General features: G+C 32.7%; 1 protein-coding gene across 2 annotated transcripts in view; it reads left to right on the top strand.

Annotated features, from left to right (window-relative positions):
• Nucleotides 1-10932: 10932 nt before the first annotated feature.
• The window catches only part of LOC108765587 (protein split ends), a 36898-nt gene continuing 25592 nt past the window's right edge, over nucleotides 10933-22238 (top strand). For both annotated transcript variants that reach the window (XM_018514373.1, XM_018514374.1), the window contains exons 1-2: nucleotides 10933-11363; nucleotides 12141-12390. In XM_018514373.1, coding sequence (XP_018369875.1) covers nucleotides 12145-12390 — 246 coding nt within the window. In that variant the 5' untranslated portion in view covers nucleotides 10933-11363; nucleotides 12141-12144. The remainder of the gene's footprint in view (nucleotides 11364-12140; nucleotides 12391-22238) is intronic.

Raw genomic sequence — 22238 nt, 5'->3', positions numbered from 1 at the left:
AAAAAGAGCGCTCAGATCGATTCTAGCAGCGCGGCAAGTCAATCGAACGAAACTTGACAGTGGAAAGGGCATAAAAATAGCAAACAGAGGGTGTACTTGGCCGTAGAAATATCGTGAACGATGTTATCCCGCAATGCTCGTCCTTGCTCGTGCGATAGCCGTTATGCTGTGTCAAGGCGACTACTACGTACATGTGATATATATCAGATCGGTCCGATAATTCGCGTGCTCTACGTAATAATATTCTTCGAACACATTTCGACCACTCCTCATAACTGCCCCTTCCTTCACTCACCGCCTTGTCCTTCACGAAATTACTCCATGTTACACACCCTCGTAAAATCCCTCAGGTCGTGTATGTTTTCGCGGTGTCGAGTGCGAAGTGCAAAACAACGAGTCGATATTCGATTCATTTCCAATAATATATTACGTCCCATGGCGATACCAGGAGTATGCACACATACAAACGTAAACGTATCGTATATCGATATATGGTTGATTCCCTATCTCTAGGTATCGAGTTTCGCGTTTAACGCATCGTCCAAATTATCACAGCCTCTGGAAAACGCGTGTGGGGAACGCGCGAAAAAGTTCCTCGTGTTCGGCGGTAATGATCGATCGTTACACATGCCTATCGCCAGAAATAACTGCAATAGTAATCGCTTTAGCAGGCAAAAATTATTTTAACGTTCATTATACTTTCAAATTTCCAACGCAATGTCGACACGTGTAGAAATCACAGCGCGTGGAAATGGAGAACGCGCGAAAAAGTAACCTCTCACGTTCGGCAACGATGATGATCGATCGTTACACATTCCAATCGCTAAAAATAACCGCAACGGAGATCACTTTAGCAAAAGTCATTTTAACATTTATCATATTTCTCTCAAATTTCCGACACAATGCCGCCAAAACTTTTGATATTATACATACATATACGCCTACACGTACGGATAGAATGGATTTTCTGAAGTAACTAAAAACCTAACTAGATATAAATTAAAAAATAGTTTTATTAGGTCATTGTAGGATGCCCAAGTATGGTGAGAAAATAGTTGGAAAATTTGTCTTAAATTTAACTCATTTTACATTGAATGACTCAAATGAGCCATTCAAATTTTTGTATTAGTTTAACATAAGATCAATATGGTAGAAAGTAACACAAATACAAATTATGTAAAAAATTTAATATAAAAAATGTGAACATGTAAACTTTAGAAGCGTATTTTTTCAGTAAAATTAAGACTTACAGCGTGTTAAATTAGCACATATTTTATTCATACATCTTAGAATTTACATTTTAAAACATGCTATTGTTTCACTATTATAATTTGTGTTATCTTGACACTAAAAATATTAAATATCACAAAATATTTAACACAAAATAATTAAATAATAATCACGCTATGATAAATTAATACTTGAACATATTAAAAATTTACTACAGAACTTGTGATTTTAACAAGAACTTTTGATTCGTTTTTAACCCGAATATAAAATATTTTTTATGTGCACAGAACACAGATTTTATAGGTATCTTTGCGCTTCATGCGTAATTTGGAACTCACCTTTTGATATATCATAACTCATAATAACTGATATTATTAAGTCTTATGTCCATAGCATCTTTTTATGGCTGCGTTTGGGGAGCGTGCTATCAGCGCTGATTGTGTATACTATCCTTGTCTTACGTCTAATAGATGACGAAAGTGTAGAATGAAACAAATAGCGCTCATACCCTCTCCCCGAACGCAACCTATAAGTTACGTTATGAAGAATATTCTTGAGTTTTTGACAGCATAATAAACTGCACTCTTTTCCCTTTCTTATGTAATTCTTTTGCGCTATTATAATATTTAAAATGACGATTCTTTCAATATGGTGCGATTTTGGAAACGAGGAAATTCGTTGCCTAAATTGTACCATACCAATATTCCTCATTTAAAACATTATAATATAATGGAAAAGATTTAAAAATTACATAAGAAAAGAAAAAAATTTTATTATGCTGTTAAAAACTTAAAAATATATTTTTCATTATTTTTCTAAAACAAATAATGATTTCAAGAAATAATTTTAAAGGGTTTAAAAATATTTTTTTATTGTAAAATACTTCAATTTTTATGAAATGTGGAAATTGCAAGCATTTCCATGAAATGTAATATGAAATGTAATAAACGCCAAAAGTCAGAAAAAATAAAATTACATATTTGGATAGTACTTTCGGCATCCAGAAAATAAAATAGTATGTTCATATTCTTATTTTGTTTATTTAATCGTGTGTATCTTACTAGTACGTTACGCGCATCTTTTGAGCTATTATTCATTGAATTAAGTTAAAAAGTCTGAGTAATTGTTTTTCTTCAAATCATTTCGCGGCGGAAAATTGTGAGCATTGATAATTCGAAGTTTCTTCCCATTGAAAAGTGCGCCATTTGCGAAAAATTTGAAAGATATAGAGCTCTGCCCAGTCAACAAACTAAAAGTAACATGACATTAATGTTGTAATTTCGTATTCCATAATATAAATGTAATATAACACAGTTGTTACATAACAGCCTAAGAAACACATCAAGTCAAGAGAAAGTCAAAATAACATACTTTGACATCAAAATGATGATTTTTAGTTACAAAATTTGACTGTTTATTGACTAAGCATCAAAATAAGATCATTTTGATGTTATTTTGATTTTTGTGTGTTTCTTGAGAGTTGCATTGTAAAATTCGAAATTATAACATTGACCCTATGATACTTTTAGTTTATATCGACTGAATGATTTTAATGCTGCCTGTATTCAGAATGAGTCCATGAAGAATACAGTGGAGCTAATGACGCTGAGAATTAGGGTAAAGTTGCTGAAATCGCACCGACTCCTAAATCGCACTACCTCGCTTAAAAATTCAATTATTGTATTTACATATTTTCTTACAGGTTATTTAAGAACTACATGGTACTGTAACGCTACTCTGTTATACTCGTGACATGAACTAATAAAAGTATTGTTATTTATATAATTAAAAATCAAGCATTTACTTTTACTCGATGCACAACTACATTACACGAATAATTTCAAATCGCGAAATGCTAATTAATATTTAATAATTTCAAAACGAGAGAATACGTGCAGAGAAAAACAAATACAAATTAATCACGGTTTTTTATCTCGCTCTGCATGTCACATGGCTCTTGTTTTACAATCTTCTTAAGCAGGTTCAATCGTTCATATATCGAGAACTGTAAAGTTTCCAGACAATAAACGCCGAACCTTTGATGCCGATCATTTGTTCGCTGGGGAGGGGATGGGAATTTCAAAAGTGTTTGTAAGCAATTATTTCGGGAAAATATTTGTTCACGCAGATATGCAGAGCAAGGTAAAAAAAATGTGATTACTCTTTGTATTTGTTTTTTTCTAAGCGTATTATCTTGTTTTGAAATTTTAAAATATTAATTAGCATTTCGCGATTTAAAATTATTCATGTAATAGAGGAAAGGCTCCTATTATGAGATACTGAGTTCATTTTGGGTAAATGCTAGAAATCTATGGGCAGAATTTTAAAAAAATAATAGGTCATTTTGAAAGGAATTTAGTAAGTTTTAAGATAATGTTATGTAAAATTTAATTCAAATTTTATTTTTTTTATAATTTAAAGAAATGTAAAAAGTGAGTAAATCGCAAAGTCAAAAAATTGTGCTCCTAATATGAGATGTTCCGAGAAATCGATAATAAAACGCAAAGTACATCAGTATTGCAATTAAAAAACTTTATTTAATGTTTCTAAAATACAAATAAACACAGCCAATGCGCGCAAAAAATGAGTATGCGATGCATTGTACTTAGCTGACTCGTCTTCAGGTAGTTAGAACCAAGCATCGCAGAAACAGGCACTCGATGTTTATTCCGATTGTTCTTTTTATTATTGTACAATAACATTTATACTTCAGCAACGATTTTCACTATGACATAGAAGCATAGATTATTTCATATTAGAAATATCCTGGGTATCTCATATTATGATTTCCACGCCTTATGGTTTTACGATCATCAAACTTCTGTAATTAAGCAATTCAACATATCACGTATTTTTCTATTGGTATGATCTTACTCTATCACCACATGAAAAATTTATTGCCAAATATTTACTTATTAAATAATAAACAAGGTTTAAAAGCTCATCTCAATGAAACTTGAAGACATTCAAATTTTAAAATCTTTTTTTGCAATGACTACAGGCATAATCTAATAATGAATTTTCCACTAAATAGTTTTCAATCCAAGAACAATAAATTCATGGTGGAACCAATAGATTAGTATTTATTAATTTAGCGGAAACGCCGCTATCTCATATTAGGCGTCTATCTCATAATAAGCTTTCCTCTATATATATAGTGATGTTGTATATCGAGTAGAAATAAATTAGAGATGAAAATTTGGCGGCAGTAATGCCCGAAAGCTTTGATGGCGCACAAAGTGGGAGTGAATATATGGAAGGGGAATCGCGTGGGTTTCTCGCCGAAGATATGAATATGGGAATAGGAGGCCCCGGATCAGAGGCAGGCGAGCGACGAATTAGAGCAGTCTAAATTTCAAAAGTTAATTTCCCGGAGCGGGTCGTCGGCGGGTAGTGTTTCGAAGTATTAGAGCATTGCGAAAACTGCTTCACTCGTGTGTGAATTGATCACCGGGATCGTTTGAGCGGCGTGAGCGGATCGGCCACTATGTTTCGCACAATAAGGTGTACCTGGACATCAGCAAAGAAAACTGATAACCGTGTGTGCTTTAGTCTACGAAATCTACGCTCCGTCCTCCATTCCAGGCGGATTATATGTTTTTCAATTATTTGTTTCTAAAGTCGGCTGCACACGATGCTTGTTTTCTTATTGGATTGCTAGCTGGATTGGAATTTTGCCACCGTATTGCTTGCGGTGCTGATAGTGCCCAGCATTGCAGCCAATGATACGATGGCAAGAATCTAATCCAGCTAGCAATCCAGCAAGAAAACAAACGTCGTGTATCGCCGACTTTAGAAAGGCTGGGTATAAATTTAACGCCGCGATGCTTGTAAATTATAATTGAGAAGATTCTAATTAAACGCGTTTACATTCGTAATTTAAGCATTTCGTTAATAGAGTCATCTCAATCAAATCTGAGATATTTTGATAAGGATTGCCAAAATACCTCCGATCAGTTACATTCTCGAAAATTGCGCAAAATCCCGCGAATATGATACGATGCGCTCGCAAAGCTGACTTACCGCCCTTATCGCCGCCTGCCACGACATGCAGACCGCATACGGGAAATCACCGACACAGACAACGGCGTACGTGATGCCGCGCATGTAACCACCGACACCGCTGCATCTCTCCTTAGTGCGAGTGCAACGAAGTAGGGTGCACGACCCGACTCCGGACAGCGACGATATAGAGCGAGCCGCGTGTATTTCTAGAGCAGCCAGTTTAAGAATAGAACAGCATGTAGACGACTGAATTAAATATAGACGGTGAATGACCGGCAAGTAGATTACGAAATTTCATTGAAATCACGAAGATCTGTCGACGCAGTTAAATCTGGTATTTTTATGTCGGAACCGTAAATCGTTAATTGGATGCTTGATAGTGGTAGGCGAATTATACTTGCCATTTTTCCCCATTGCCCAGAAAGTCGATCCAGTCTCGATTCCCAGCGGAATAATTATAGATATTTGATGAGCGATTGCAGTTTTAATCGCCTCGGAGTAATCTAAGATGATCGATGAACGGAGAGGTTATAATTTATAAAGTACAGACCTATTTGCTCGCAGATAATACTTATATAAAAAAAGAATTTGTTTTAAATTAGTTCGATTTCTGATAATGCTTGAAAAATTCATATATAGCATGACACTCTCCCTTTTAAAGTACGAAGAATATTCATATGATGCGATTTAGGCAACAAATTTCCTCGTTGCCAAAATCGCACCATACTGAAAGAAAAGTCATTTTAAACGTTATAATAGCGCAAAAAAATTACATAAGACAGGAAAAAGAGTGCAGTTTATTATGCTGTAAAAAAACTTAAGGATATTCTTCATAATTTCTAAATTGAGCCTTTAAGTGAAAAGTGTAATTTCGGTAACCTTACCCTATTACTCGAGTTGAGTCGATGTGTATGTAATTTAAAAACAAAATTCCAATCATTATCAATTTTAATAGACTTTAAATGTAGAAGACATCACTTACAAAAAATATTGTGCTGATAATTAATTTATCGCAATTTCACGATATTTCTTGTTAGAATCAATAACAAAAAAATTCTTAGACTCTTCTAATCGAATTAACAATTAGAATAAAATTGGGCATATGAGATATCACGCGCAGTTGTCGGTGCACAAATTATCAAATATAGATAATTATTTGATTTGCATTTATTTTATTTCATACGTTTCAGTTGCTCTCTGGGCCATCATCAGTGAACGTCAAATTTTGTACTTGAGAATGTTTCTCAATTCCGTTTTGGCAACTCGAACACACCACTAGCAGATGAATGTGTTTTCTTTGCATTAAGTGTATTTCCCATCTCGGAATCGAAAAGACGTCTGCTTAGCTGCCTCTCTCCCCCACTTAACCAAATTTTAATGAATAAATTATATAATAATAAGCTACTTTAGCTAAGCGAAATGAGCACAAAAAAATTTTTTTGCAGATTTTGAGAGAGCATAAATAGCGCATTATTATATGATTTATTCATTAAGAATTGGTTAAGTGGGGGAGCCAGCTGGATTAACGTGTTGAAAAGCATAGATCGATTAAATAATTTACAACTGTATAATTACATCGAATAATGATGGTCAACTGATTTAATTTAATAGGTATGTAGCGCCTTTCGGAAACTCCAAGTCTTATTTCTCAGTTCTAACAAAATTCTATATTCTACAATTATTTTTAAACAGATTTCTGGCTACTTTTCCAATTTTGATTTTTCAATATAAATGCGGAATTCTTTTTTGTTTTGATAAGGAACTGTAGAACTATGAAAGGAATGCTACTGGAACTGCCATTATTTTTTTTATATTAGAAAATTAGAAGAATGTCGTGCTAACTTCACAGATCTACATAGAATTGTGAAATTAGTACACCATTCTATAATATATTACATAGACGCTTTTAATAACGTTACATGAACAATATTATGTTAATTAATTGAAAATTTAATTAATTGAAAAAGACATACAATATGCAATACATACAATATGAAATATATTAATGGTTGAGAATACAGAATAGATTAAAACATAATATTTTAAATTCAAAAAAAGTAAACAAATGATAAACAGGCAATTGGGGATTGGCGCTGTAGACGGTGCGCAGTTTTTGTTTTGTTAAAATAAATTGTACTATATCATGAAATACTGGAATAAAAATAGAACATTCGTGCAAAATGAAATCGTAAATGATCGTAAGGGAATCGTAAAGGAATCGTAAAGTGATTACATATAGAGTAAGCCAAGTACTGTGTTCATACATTATACGAAATTATTAGGAAATAAAACGCAACGGTTACCATGCGTGTTGACGAATGTATATATGTATATCCACTGATAATATATGGGACCTACAGCCGAACTGCGCTGGTGATCATAGATCTTTTAATCACCAGATGAAATCATTTTTAGCTAAACGCGGCTTAAACGCGAAAAATCGCATATGTGGACGTAGGTGGGATTGAACTCGGATCTACAGATCGCGAATCAATCACACCGAGTGGCAAGTCACTCGACGCCTCATAATATAATACTTTAGAATGTTTATTAGTAATAAAGCTCATAAATTTAAAAAAATCAATAGAGAAAAAGGGCTACGAACCAAAAATTATTTTATAAAATTAAACGTCGTTAATATAAAAGTTGTTTGAACATAAGTAAAAGAAACAAATATATCATTTAGTTAAAATTTAATACAATGCTAGCAATAAACAGAATAAACGTTTTGATCGCGATCGGATCATTATCAATGTTAAAAATATATAATATTACAAACAAAATAATAGTAAAAAAACAAAATATAATAAAAATGTATACTTCGCTCTCTCTAACAAACGCTGATAACATAAAAACGAATATCATCCTGTTCACAGTTATAATGTAGCTTGGAAAAAGTCGTTGCATGACAATAGTTAATTACAGTCAATCATTGAATAGCTTGAATAATGTCTTTCGATATAAAGTAAAACAGAGAATATAACGCATGAAATGAATTTAGTCCTGTAGGTAAAATATAATATACAAGAATTATGTCTCTCAGCGCAAGATTATTGTTACAGTAAAAAGAAGAAATTGCTATGAATAGCCAACAGACAATATAATAGATTGAGATGATACATAGCAAAAATTAATAAAAGTTAAATTTGCAAAATGTATATCTATATATTAAATGAATTTTTAATTTATAACAGCTAAAATTAATACGAATAAATACCTTTGATGTAAAAAACGAAAATTTCTTTAGTCAAAAAATAAAAAGTGTTTCTGGCGTAGAAAATTGGTTGAAATTAGAGAAATGCGAAAAGAAATAAAACAATGTATTGTCTCTTCGGTGTTATGAGACATAATGAAATAAAAAATTTATGTTGAGAGAAGGAAGGAAAAGATTATGTTGGAAAGTAATGGAAAGTAAGAGAGGATAAAAGTGTAGATGAAGGCGTGGAAGCAGTGGATGTAATAACACTTTAGCTCTTCTTGTAAATAATATGTTTATTTTAGATACTAATAATATTTATTTTACGTAATTATATTTTACGTAATTATATTTTAAGATTTATTTTTATTCAAAATACGAAAGACTCTTATTTAATTTAAACGACAAAATATAGAGTTACGCATAAGGTTTTTAATGCTTAATACAATTATGAACAATAATAAAATTTAAACCAGACGTTTCAATCGTATGATTCTTAATATTGAAAATGCAATCAAATTAAAATTATTAATAATACAAATAAGTTTCTTTTATAAACTCAATACGTTATAAATTAAGAAATATATTTTTTTAAACTTCAATTCTAAAAAAAATTTAATTTTTTTAATCTGTAATGATATCTAATACTATTTTATTTTTTATACATTATTGTATTATATAATAATAAAGTTGAACTATTTTTACGCTTTTACATTTTTACACTTTATCTTTTTTGTTATATATTAATATTATATAGATTTAAGTTTTGATGATTTTCATTAATTAGATGTTGTAGAGCTAACATATTTCTTAAAAGTTCTGCATAAATTTAAAGTCTTCATATGTATTTATAGTTAATATTCAGATGGAGGGAGCCAGCGCAGATGACCTTGACTTTGACATTTGTTGTCAAGATCATGATCCTAAGTTGGAGTAACCTCCAACAGATTTTAGCCGTCGCTCGTTGATCGTTAAAAAGTTATTAATAAAAGAAGTTTAAGAAATATTGTCTTATTTTTAGTATATACATAAATTAAATATTTTACATCCTTTATTTATGGGGCATAATAACTTTCCAGGCAAAGCGAGTTCCATCTCACCTCCGCCCCTGCCAAGGAGCGTACAACTTTCCACGCAAAGCGAGTTCCATCTTCCACCCCATCTTCCCGCCTGTCAAAGTAAGATTTATCCGCATAAAAAGTTATACCCCCCTTGGCAGAGGGGAGATGAGGTGGAACTCTATTCGCGTGGAAAGTCGTGCGCTTTCAGGCAGGGGAGAAGATGGGTTGAAATTTGCTTTGCGTAAAAGATCGTGCGTCCCTTAGCAGGGAGCAGGTGAGATGGATTTCGCTTCTCATGAAAAATCATTACGTGAGCAAGAGAGGGAGTATGGGGAGTTCTTAAAATTATTTGTGGCTTCTGAATATTTACCGTATTTATGTCAGAGTGATATTAAATAAATGTTAATTTAGAAAATTTCTTATGAAATTTCATATTCTTTATTTTTACCATACTGAAGGTGTAATGGAATTTAAAAAGGAAAATCAAATTGATTATATTGAAATGTAACAATAAATAAGATTTATGATAAAAAATTAATGTGCATGTAATAAAGATCCCCAAAGCAAATTTAAATATCAAAAACATCCAACCATTTTAAGCTTTTTCAAAAAACATTCTAAAATTTTTAACGACGTCCTCTGAATATAATAGGATAAATATTATGAGAAGTGGATTAATGGGGAAACCTATTTTAAAAAGCACATCATACTGTCTACCGCAAGGTAATGTGAAAATGATAGTATTTTTGTTTTGTCATTTTTTTGTTATAAAAGAAATAAAAGAAAATTATACTTTAGTACACTTTACATTACACGCTGCTCACTGTGGTCGTTTATATTTGATATAAATATAAGCGATTGTGACTATTCATTTTGACCACTTGTATGTATATTTTTTTAATAGTATTAAATGCCGAATAGCGTACGAATAGCGTACTGTTTTGTTCTAGTTAATGTAAAAAAGAATGACAGTTTCATTTACACTTTCTAGGCACTTTCTATAGTTCTACAGTTTCTTATCGAAATAAAAAAAAGTTTGCTTTTATTTTTATATTAAAAAACAAAATTAAAAATATATCGTGCTATCTATACGAATTTATATAAAGGCGTATCTAGCTTAAAAAGTGCGAAACGTCTGTCTATTTTTTTTGTAGCTTCTAAATCAAGAAATACAAAAACCTATACTAGAGTTTGCGGAAATAATCGCAGCTGCGACAGTTGCGAGATTAAAGTCGCGAGATTTGAGGATATATGCGGGTGGGAAACCATTTTCCTCTAGATATCATAGCACGAAGCACATACACATACATTAGAGAAGACTATAAATATCTAGAAATGACAGAAAAAGTAGAAGGATAAGTTCGTGTTGGGAGTTTACAACGACCTATGCGCGCCTACTGGCCCGGTATCGCAACGGCGGAGGATAGAAATAAAAATGAATTTGATGGGAACCAATAAGCAATAGCTAATTCCTTTGTCCTAAAATTCGTCATTCGTTTGACAACAAAAAACTAAAATCCCGCGTGTCGTCGATCACGCCGTTTTCGCGAGAATTAATACCTTAGAATTTAAGGGAAACCCCAAGAGACTGAAATGTTAAAACGCGTGTGTATTAAGTGAAAAAAATCGGAAATTACAATAATCGAGCTAGACGCTTTCAGTTCGCCGGATGTTCTTCAAATGAGCGGAATAGCTGGCATCGTGGTTCGATATCTTCAATGAAGCCACAATGCACACCGGGACGAGTATATTGTGCGGCGCAGTAGTACATCGTGTCGGTCACTGAGAATTCCTTGTCGTTAGCTGATTAAGCTTCACAATAATGCTGCAGTTATAGCACAATTCAGAGAGAAATATTTAGAACAAAAAAGGTATTATCCAGATATAAATTGTTCAACATAATATATAACTTTCTTTTTTGCAAATAGAAGGACGTTAAGTTTTGGCAGTTTTTCAACTAACATGAAGAAGTTTCGAGATGCATAAATTATTTGCTCATATTCATAGTCAGGTCTTATATTTAAGGTTTCCTTAAATTTATCTTCAGATACTCTACGAATTATTTTATCGGCTACTGAGCATCTAAAGATAAATTTAAGGAAACGTTAAGTATAAAGTATGACTATGAATCCGGGCATAAATATTATACAGAGAACGATTTTGGCTGGAGTATCTAAAAGCCAAATACAGATCTGATAATAATTTTGGAATATCAAAATAATTATGTAGGACGTTGCTAGAACGTCCAAATTTTTCATAGCATTGTTCATGCCTGAGTTTTCCACATAATTTTTTCTGCTTAATTTTGATTGTTCAGCAAAATTATTTTCAGATTTGTATCTAGCTAAATTTTTAGATACCTCAGCAGAACCATTCTTTTCTTGTGAAGGCTTTAAAAGGAGATTTTTCTCTGCTGTTCAAGAGATGTTTCTCTTGCTGTCAATATTTTTCCAAAATAAACAATCATCACACAATTCGACTTAAGCAGCTCTTTAATGTAATATTTTATACATCTCGAAACTACTTCTTGTTAGCTGAAAAACAGTTAAAACTTAATATTCTCTTTTCTATTATGTATTGAAAAATATTCATAATTTATCTAATTCAGAATAAGAGACTTAATTCTGAATTTGTTTGGTATTTTGCAGAAGGATGCCAGCAGCTGGTGCAGCCGTGCCGGCTGTCGCTGAGGGAGCCGGTCAGCCGCAGGAGGACCCAGAATTACCGGAACAACGTCCTCGTGAGGGTGGACGGTCCAGCTTCATGAGACCTCTGGTGGTGTTAGCCTTACCCGGGATGTATCTCTTCTACAAGTACAACCAGTACAGGCAGGAGCAACGCGAGTTGTCCCGTAGAAGAGTAACCGAAAGAGAACTTCAACATCTTCACCATAAAATCGTGAGTAAATTTTTAATCGTGCTTGTTAAATTTGTACTTACCTGCCGGTAGGTAAAAGAATTGCGTCTCTCGATCAAACTATCCCACCTGTTGTTACGTCATAGATCTAAGTTTACCTTTAGTGGCTAATCAGAATAAAATTATATGATGTAACTATACATAAATACATTTGTATATTTATTTATACTGGCTCGAATTTATCGGATATTATTTTCACATTGTGGAAACGAAAATATAAGTCGCATCGAAATACGAATCAAAAAGCAAAAAATAGAACGGATAAACGGTAACCGAAAATAAAGGTGTGTACTATTATTGGTCTCAATAGCCATTTATTATACATATATCCGATGAGATTGCTTTCGGTATATCGTATTCCGAAGACAAACAACAACTCTGAAACGTGACGCAGTGAAAGTATTATTGCCGTTTAATATTGATCCCTGACGCGAGCAACGATGCCGACGGGTTCATGGGAAAAATCATTTTACCCTTTCTAATCAAAGGGTTCACGCTTCTCGATGTACATCGTTTATTGAAGGTCCGTCAACGAGATGATACGAGATTACATACCCCGTCTCTACGAGGATGTTAATAACACGAGCGGATGAGGTAGGGTGAGAAGAAGGATAAACTACGCGAGAGAGCGCGAAGAAACGATGAAAGGGTTCGATTACCCTGAGGTAACGTGATCATCCCCTATCTCTTAGAGAAAGCTGTATCATCTCCTAAAGAGTATAACCACTTGTTTTGTATACCTTTGTGTTCCTTATTAACCACCCTTTTGTTTTTATTATTTCGATCCTCACGTCTCTTGCGTTATCTCACGAAATAAATAAGATTGAAATAAATCATGTCTCTTGATCGTATCAATGAGTGCATTCAGAACAATTAACAAGCGTTCGCTGAGCGCTCAGTGAACTCTTTCATCTGATTGGTCTATATTTTAAGATCTAATGGAATATGCTAATCAGATAAAAGAGTTCACTGAGCGTTCAGCGAACGCTTGTTAATTGTTCTGAATGCACTCATTGATACGATCAAGAGACATGATAGCGTTTCGCATCAAGTGAACGCGCAGCGCGATTTTATTGTTTTGAATGCACCTAATGCTCCGTATCTCCAAAACTTCATTCATTCCGTACCCGTATAATTTTTCGTATCAAGTAAATTTATAATTAACCCTTTCATCGTAATTTCGTAGAGAAAAGGAAAGCGATGTCTTGATTTTCCGTCGTTATCGCGGCATTTATATTATTTACATATCGGTCTCTTACTTCAAAAGTGAAACAACTCAAAAAATTAAGTTTTTCAGAAAAGAGGAAAAATTATTTTTTAACTTGACAGAAAATTATTGACTAATCAAATAATGTCGGCAAAAAGAATATAACTTATTCTTATATAAATGGGGAAAAAACTGTTTTGTCGAAATATCTAAAAATTTAGCTAAATGCAGATCTAAAAATAATTTTGTTCAACTAACGAAATAATTATGTAAGACATTCAAGCTGCTGAAACAGACCTGTCCAAAACTTAGTTTTCTTTTCTCTATTGTTTCGTTAAGTGAGATAAAGAGAAAAAAAAGGATAGACTAGGCTATAATTGACTTAATAAGATTCTCGATATTAATTGAAAAATTGGATAACATTGACGTTACAACATTGACTTAGTGACAATATTGACAAGATGAAGACGTCGATTTAAAATAACGTATATAAGAAAAGTACTGAACCTAAATATATGTAAACTACTATTAATTTATTTAATGTATGATAGGAATTCATTCAAAATCAATAATCTAATGTAGGGGTTTGAAGAATTAATAGATTGAAAGTAAACACTGATGAAAACTTATTAAAGTTGAAACGTTTGAATTGTATATTAGATGTTAATAAATTGAATCGTAATTCATAGGACAATCTGTATTGTTTATCAAAAGTCACGATATTGAGAATATTTTGCGTTTCAATTCTATAAGCCAAATTATGCATTTTTAGATTTGTATCTAAATTTTTGAATATTTTAGGAAACACAATCAATACTAGAAATTTAAAATGTCTATTACGGTCGAAGCTGGATCTTCGTTGCTTAAATAATTCAATCTTGAATTCCTAATATATACTATATATGTACTTGCACATATTGTAGTGTTTTTTTTTTCAAACTACGCGCCGAATTATTTTTCCGGACTAAATAAACGCAATTAAAACTACTCTCTAGTAATCGCGAATTAAATTGACAAGCAATTTAATAATTCGATGCTACCATCAAGCATCATATATTATAAAGATAATATGTTAAAAACTGTTAATAAATTTATTGCAAAAAATATTACTTCGGCTGGGACTTGAACCCGGATCTCTTGTATTCCGTATGAGCGTCCTAAGCCATTAGACCACCGAGGCCTTCGGAAAGGAAAAATAATTCGGCGCGCAGTTTGAAAAAAAAAGACTACAATATGGTACATATGCAAGTATATATTAGTAATTCAAAATTGAATTATTTAAAGCAACGAAGATCCAGCTTCGACCGTAATAGGCATTTTAAATTCCTAGTATTGATTGTGTTTCTCACATATACGGTCTAAAATAAAGATATTGTTTATTTTAGGAAAGTCGTTCTTTATGTATAATTAAAAATTGTTGTGTTATTATATTTGAAGTGTAAGCGAGAGTGTAAACAAATATTTATAAAAATAATCTGAGGTTGCCGAGTGGCTTATTGTATCCCATGTCCACTCAAGAGATAGCTAATGCTGCAGTGGAATTTGTGTACGGAAACTCCGGGAAACTGTAAACTCTGAACACGTATTGATTCCCGTCCGTCGGGCTATCGTGCGGTCGACTTAGCAGATGCTGATTGCTGATGGAAAGACGACTTACGGTGACTCTGCGATATATGTAGATGCGCGGTAATAGTGTATCGGAAACGGCATGTTCTAACAAGTAATTCCCTCGCTGAAAAGTAACTGCCGAAGGGCAGTTCTTGTTCGCGATTCCGGATAGAAGAGATGCTGGATTCACACTGAATTCGACGTGCGTCGTACAACACTCTGCAACCAATCAGAAAGCAGAATTTTATTTCGTATCGATGATTGCAGAATGTCGTACGACACACGTCGGATCCAGTGTGAATCCAGCAAAACCGCCGAGGAATTTATCTCTCTCGACCATTATTCCACTTATATAAATTAAATCTCAGCTGTACGACATATATAAATTGTTTGAAATTCACGGTCTTCCAGTGAAACTCACAAGGTCGTTCCTTGCGCGACGTTCCGATTTGGACAATTTGTTAAGTCAGTGCTAGGACTAGACTTGGCGAAGCGACCGCGGCAAGATGAAACGAATAAAAAGTAGGGACACTAGGGAAACCTGCCAAGAAGCTACATATACAGTCGACGGATCGTTACTGGGATATCTCGAATGCCTCGTGTACAACCTCCATAACCGTGGACCGCGTTCGCGGTGCCGTGAAAACCGGAATTTCACGAAGCCAGTTCACGTCCAGCCAACTGATTTATCACCACGTGTTACTCACTATCGGAAACTGGAACTACTGGACAGCAAGGGAGAAGGAGAAAACGAGAGGATATTCCATTATCAGCACGGACGAAAAAAAAGCGAACTTGAAAGAGATTAACATTGCATCAACATTGTTCGCGTGATATTAAATGATACCAGGGGAGCCTTGAAAGTTTCCGCAAAAGAGCGATCAACTTCAACCTTGACAATAAACACATGAACTTTAGTAAAAGCAACCGAATAAACCGAGTACCGTCGTTCAAAAATCAAGCGATTCTTACGAAACCGATGGTACGCGGACGAGATGTAGGTGACGGCTCTCGCATTTCTCAGATAAGGCTCACGCCAACTTGACGTTAAGATCCTGATCGTACCTAACCAAGCACGTGGACTTTAATCGTTGTATTCGTTTACTGCCGTCGTGACAACGACGATAGCGAAGGATAGATGAAGGACGAGGAAAAGAAAATCAATGTGTACCTCATTCGAGATTATCGGCATCAGATATCATTCTTCTTTATTTTCGATATTATTTCAATGCCGTTCGCGGCAGTTTCGAGTTTCCACTGATCCATCTACGTTTAGAATAAAACAAATGTCAAAACAGTCGCGTATATCATTCAGAGTTTTTAATTTTTATAGGGTGTTTTCCAAGAGTGCCAAAAGTGCAAGCAACGCTAACAGACTTATTGACTTTGGCATATGGTGTCAAGATCATGACTCTGAAAAGGTTTAAAAGGTTTTAACCGTCAGTCGGATGCCTTGTATTAGGTATTGTATATTAAACTTACAGATTTTGAGAAAATTAAAATGATCCATCCTGTGTTTGATAAAATAAAGAATATTTAACATAAAAGTTCAACGTTTGACCCAAATTTGAACCATCTTCAACAACGTAGTTGATAAATGAATATGAAATATAAAGAAATATGTAAAGAATATATATAAATTCACAGATATAATAATTTAGAGGAAAGCCCCCTATTATGAGATAGGCGCCTAACATGAGATAGCGGCGTTTCTGCTAAACTATTAATAAACTATTAATAAACGCTTCCTATTGGTTCCACCATGAATTTATTGCTCTTGGATTGAAAGCTATTTAGTAGAAAGTTCATTATTAAATCATGCCTGTAGTCATTGTAAAAAAAGATTTTAGAATTTGGATGTCTTCAAGTTTCATTGAAATGAGCTTTTAAACCTTGTTTATTATTTAATAAATAAATATTTGGCAATAAATTCTTCATGTAGTGATAGAGTAAGGTCGTACTAATAGAAAAATACGGGATATGTTGAATTGCTTAATTGCAGAAGTTAGATTTGATGATCGTAAAACCGTAAGACGTGGAAATCGTAATATGAGATACCCGGGGTATTTCTAATATGAAATAACCCATGTTCTTATGTCATAGTGAAAATCGTTGCTAAAGTATAAATGTTATTGTTTAATAATAAAAAGAACAACCGAAATGAACGTCCTATTTCTGCGATGCTTGATTCGAACTATCTGAAGACGAGTTCTGGGTATAATCTATCGCATGCTCATTTTTTGCGCACGCTGGCTGTGTTCGTATTTTAGAAACACATTAAATGAAGTTTTTTAATTACAATACTGATATACTTTGCGTTTTACTATCGATTTCTCGGGGAATCTCATATTAAAAGCATAATTTTTTGACTTTGCGATTTGTTCACTTTTAACATTTCTTTAATTTAAAAAAAAAATGAAATTTGAATTAAATTTTATAACATTATCTTACAGCTTATTAAATTCTCTTCCAAATGACCTATTATTTTTTTTAATTCTGCCCATAGACTTCTAGCATTTACCCAAAATGAATTCGGTATCTCATAATAGGGGCCTTTCCTCTATATATTATGTATATATACTTACATATATTTAATAACATAATTTGGAATTATAGTTAAAATTCATAAAGATTTTATCTCACGCTTGGCTATGTAGATCTTGAATTTATTACGAGTTTAAAATTGTTAAAATCTAGATGTCTCCCAAACTATTATAAGACAAATAGAAAAAAGTTAATCCAAATCATAACAATAAAAGAATAAAAAAATATAATGTGTCAATAATTTACAGTTGCAAACAAAGAAATGAAAGTTAAGTCGCACAAAATTATAATAAATAATAACGGCAAACATAAAATACTTTACGATAAGAATTGATGTCAAAGGTAAAAAAAGTTTCAGTTTTTATAATTTCTATAATTTTTTTATAATGCAAAATATAAATACTGTCGAGTTAAATATATCTACTTCAGACTTTCAGTCTAATCAGTTTGAACACGAATGCTTGACATTGTTGTTTAAAATCTCATCAACTTTTATATTGCATAGGCTATTTATTTTATTTATTCTTCTCGAGATATTTTTCTTTATATTAATGTAAAAATGGGCACATACATTTAAAGTACAACAGATCATACATGTCCAAGGTACAACAGATATAAAAACAAAAAGAGAGAATTTTCTCCCTCGATGCAGTATAATTGGATTTGCAGAAAATAACAAGCTAACAGGGTTGTATTTTGTGGTAGCGACCGTTAGCTGACTAAAGTTTTACACCGCTGCTGTTTCCTCTTTCGAGTCACGTAAGTGCATGTCCACGCGATTCCAGAGACTCGTTGTTCACCACCCTGCAACGGCTAACGCGTCGATGCCGTCGGGCGCTCGACGATCTGACAAACTTTTCGATCCACTGTTATGGCCAGCTAACGATCTAAACTGTGCGGTTCTAACAATTTTCAATAAAAAGTCTATTTGTTTTATTTTATTTGCAAACTTTTGAAATTGTCCGGAAACACTTTATTTTTTCATTTAAAAATATTCCAATATTCCAATATTTCTTTATAGATATTTTATGTGGTTTTATTCCGAGAGAACATTTTCAAATTAATGAATTTTTAAGATATAAATTATATTGCGCACTTTTAGAAAGCGCATGCATATCAGTTTAAAATCAGGAGCTCGTGGCATAAAGTTAAATAATACACTCCCAAGAGTTTGGTCGTCGACCTCTGACACATTCGAGGGTTGATAATATCATTAAAGTCGCACGAATCACCATAAAGTGCGATATATGGTTGATGCAATCTTTCGCTTCCGTTGGATTGCATGAGCGTTATTCAATTTCAAGAGACAGTTTCTTGAACGGGTTTTTTCTCTGTGTGTCACTATTATATTTGTAGTATTTCATAAAGATTTGCTTCATTAACTCTTATTTTCCGCTATATTAACATTTTTTAAAGCAATGCATAAATTAACATAATATTAACATAATATCGTATTACAAGAGCAGGTATTGATCTCGGTTTAAGATTTGAAGTCGAGCGTTTGAAAGAGTTATTATTAAACTTACATTATTAACTAGTTCTTGTTAAAAACTCTTTTTTAAATTTTAATTAGCGAAAAAGCACAATCGTTCTCTTATTTAAAAAAATGATACAATTCATGGAAGTGAAAAATAAAATGTTATTTAACTCATGGGATTGGGTTACCATTCCTTTGATTTCTAACAGTGTAAATTATTTATAGAAGACTTTTCTTTTTATTTACAAAAATAACACAACTCCAAATATGTCACTTTTGTAGAAGGTGATGATGATCTCTTTGGAAATCTTAAGAACGACACAAGTGCTATTTTGGGACTGGACTGTGAAATTAAGTTAGTTTACTTTTGGTGATAGAATAATCTTTACCTAATTTATTCATGAAAATAACTCGAAAGTCACATTTTTTTACATCACTTTTATTTCAAAGTAATCCGGGGGGGAAAAATGTTTCATATACTATAATTCATAAATGTTTCATATATAATTATATATATAATTACATAAAATTATATAAAATTATATATAAAATATGTCCATATATATATATAACATTTCTTCCTGGGAAGGGAACGATATAATTTTTTGCATACATCTCAAATATTCAATTCTCATTTCCTTTCTCTGATTCAAAATTATAAATATTTTAATAAAATCTCATATTACCGCGAGAAAATGCTGCATCTTTTATATTTTATTTTTTTTAAACAAAGTGAAATATGCAGCAGTCTGAATTAATTTTTACACTAATTTGTTATTTTCGAAAATGCGAATAATTTATCTCGATGATCGAAGGTTATTTCTCGAATATTTTCTCGCGTTGTAAATATATAGCGTTCTATCAAATGTGCATGAGAAAGCAGATTTGCATTTGTCTACAGTGTTGTTTCTGACTGTCTGGGAAAAACAGACTCAATTTAGTTACTCGGGTTCCATTATAGGACAGCTTGGAATTAGAACAGAACAAAATGAATAGAATGGGAAAGGGCGGACAAGTTCGCGCACCCTTCGGACCTCGGACAACAGTCACGAATGTATAATGTCATCGGGTGTACTCTCGGAGTTTGTAATAATAAAGGTCTGAAATAATGACCTCTTTGAAAACATAAAAGTATATGTGTCTATTCATGACGTGCTGTAGGCTCGCGTCCTTTGTAATAAATAAATATTAACGAGACGTTAATGCCTTTGGTGGTCTCTTTCGGACAAATAAACGCAAACATCTGTACGATGCTAATTGCCTGACATTATCGAATGTATTTGAACATTTTTTTTTATGCTAAATGAATCGGTGTGGAGTACAAAGCCATGTAAAACAAGGAATAATTGAATAGCCAATATGCGAAAGTATTGTAGTTGAATAGCCAATATGCAAAAGTAGTTATATAAAAAAATTAAAAAAAGGAAGTAGATTGCAACCCTTGGATTTCTTGGTTATGAATGTTTTAAAAATATGGAAAACAGTTGCAAATTATAAAAAAAGATAAGCCTAATTGCAAAAAAATTAAATCCTACTATTGTAGAGAGAAAACATGTTAAATCTGCAAAATCTCACTGTTACAATTACACTTATATCTATCAATATTTAATAAAAATGATAAACACTTTATTCTAAAATCAGCTAAAATATTTCGCTAGCTGCAAAATGAATTCTATTTTAATAGAAATTGTATTTTTCATGCTATATTATACTACAGCACATTGTATTATTACGTTTTGTTAACTAAAACATGAATTTTTTAATAAACACAAATAATGAATTTTTCTTAATTTAAAAAAAGATCTTATTAATGACATAAGAATGACATAAGAAAAACTATTTCAGCTTTTGTTCTCTCAAAAAACATTTCAAGTGGAGATAATGACTTTTTCTAATGGGCTACTCAATTTATCTCTTATTCGACAAAGCTGTCATCATTTCATCGATTGATATTACAAGACAAGCTGCAGAGAAAAATGAGAGTATTATGTTAGCGCTTTGGGACACATCCTGTACGTGGTAAGCTTTACTCAAGATAAATGGTTCGAAGAATGGAAAGAAAGTATGAATGGTAGAGACAGAGTATAGAGGAAGTACTCGTCCGAGTTTTTCTTCACATGCACACGTAATGTAACCGTCATAGGGTGCACACGCGAATTGCTCGAGTCTAAGCATGTTCAACAACGAGAACAAAGAAGGATCGATATCCACGACGCCGGCGGTGGCGGTGGAGGTGGTGGTACGTTTCGTGTTTCGTTTCTCATTTCCGTAGAGGACAATGCTCCCAACGATGCAAGGATCGAATGGTCGATACATAGCAGCGATTTTAGCAGCGCGGAAACCGCCGACGTTAGTTCGTTTCATCGATTCGCAAAGTGTATGAACGACGACGATAACCGCGAGACAGTTCTATTTCTTCGTAGGCTGGCAAAGAAAATTCCGTGCGAATATTAAGAAATTACGAAATCTATCTATAAACTCCGGACTTTATCCATTATATTCTATACAAAAATTTTTATACTGGCTAATTTTAATATTAAAAAAATAATTATTGATAATTTTTATATATTAAAAGCATTGAATAATAGTGCTTCTAATTCTGCGAATTTGACATATGTAGGTTTTCTGGTCCCATTCAATTATACATATCCTTGAGTTGATAGTGAATTATTAGTAGTGGATCTGTTTTAATAAAAATAATTAGAAAATTAAATTGTTTGACAAAGAAATTTATAATTGATGGAGGATCAATTATAAATTCCATTTCCAAAAATTAAACAATTCAATTTTCTTTATGTTATATCTACAATTTGGATTATTCTTATTAAAATAAACTTAACATTAATTTTTTTTATACAAGTTTTCATTTTGTTTCCTTGAAATTAATCAATGCTTTTCCTTGAAATTAATCAACTTATATTAAGTGGGTCTTACAATCATTAGTGATTGTATTAATATTAAAAATAAGCAATTAATCACTACCTTTCAGTATTA

Source organism: Trachymyrmex cornetzi, unplaced genomic scaffold (genome assembly GCF_001594075.2).
Source record: "Trachymyrmex cornetzi isolate Tcor2-1 unplaced genomic scaffold, Tcor1.1 scaffold5, whole genome shotgun sequence".
Classification (NCBI taxonomy): Eukaryota; Metazoa; Arthropoda; class Insecta; order Hymenoptera; family Formicidae; genus Trachymyrmex; species Trachymyrmex cornetzi.
The sequence above is the reverse complement of the archived record's forward strand: the minus strand, read 5'-3'. Positions and strand labels throughout refer to the sequence as shown.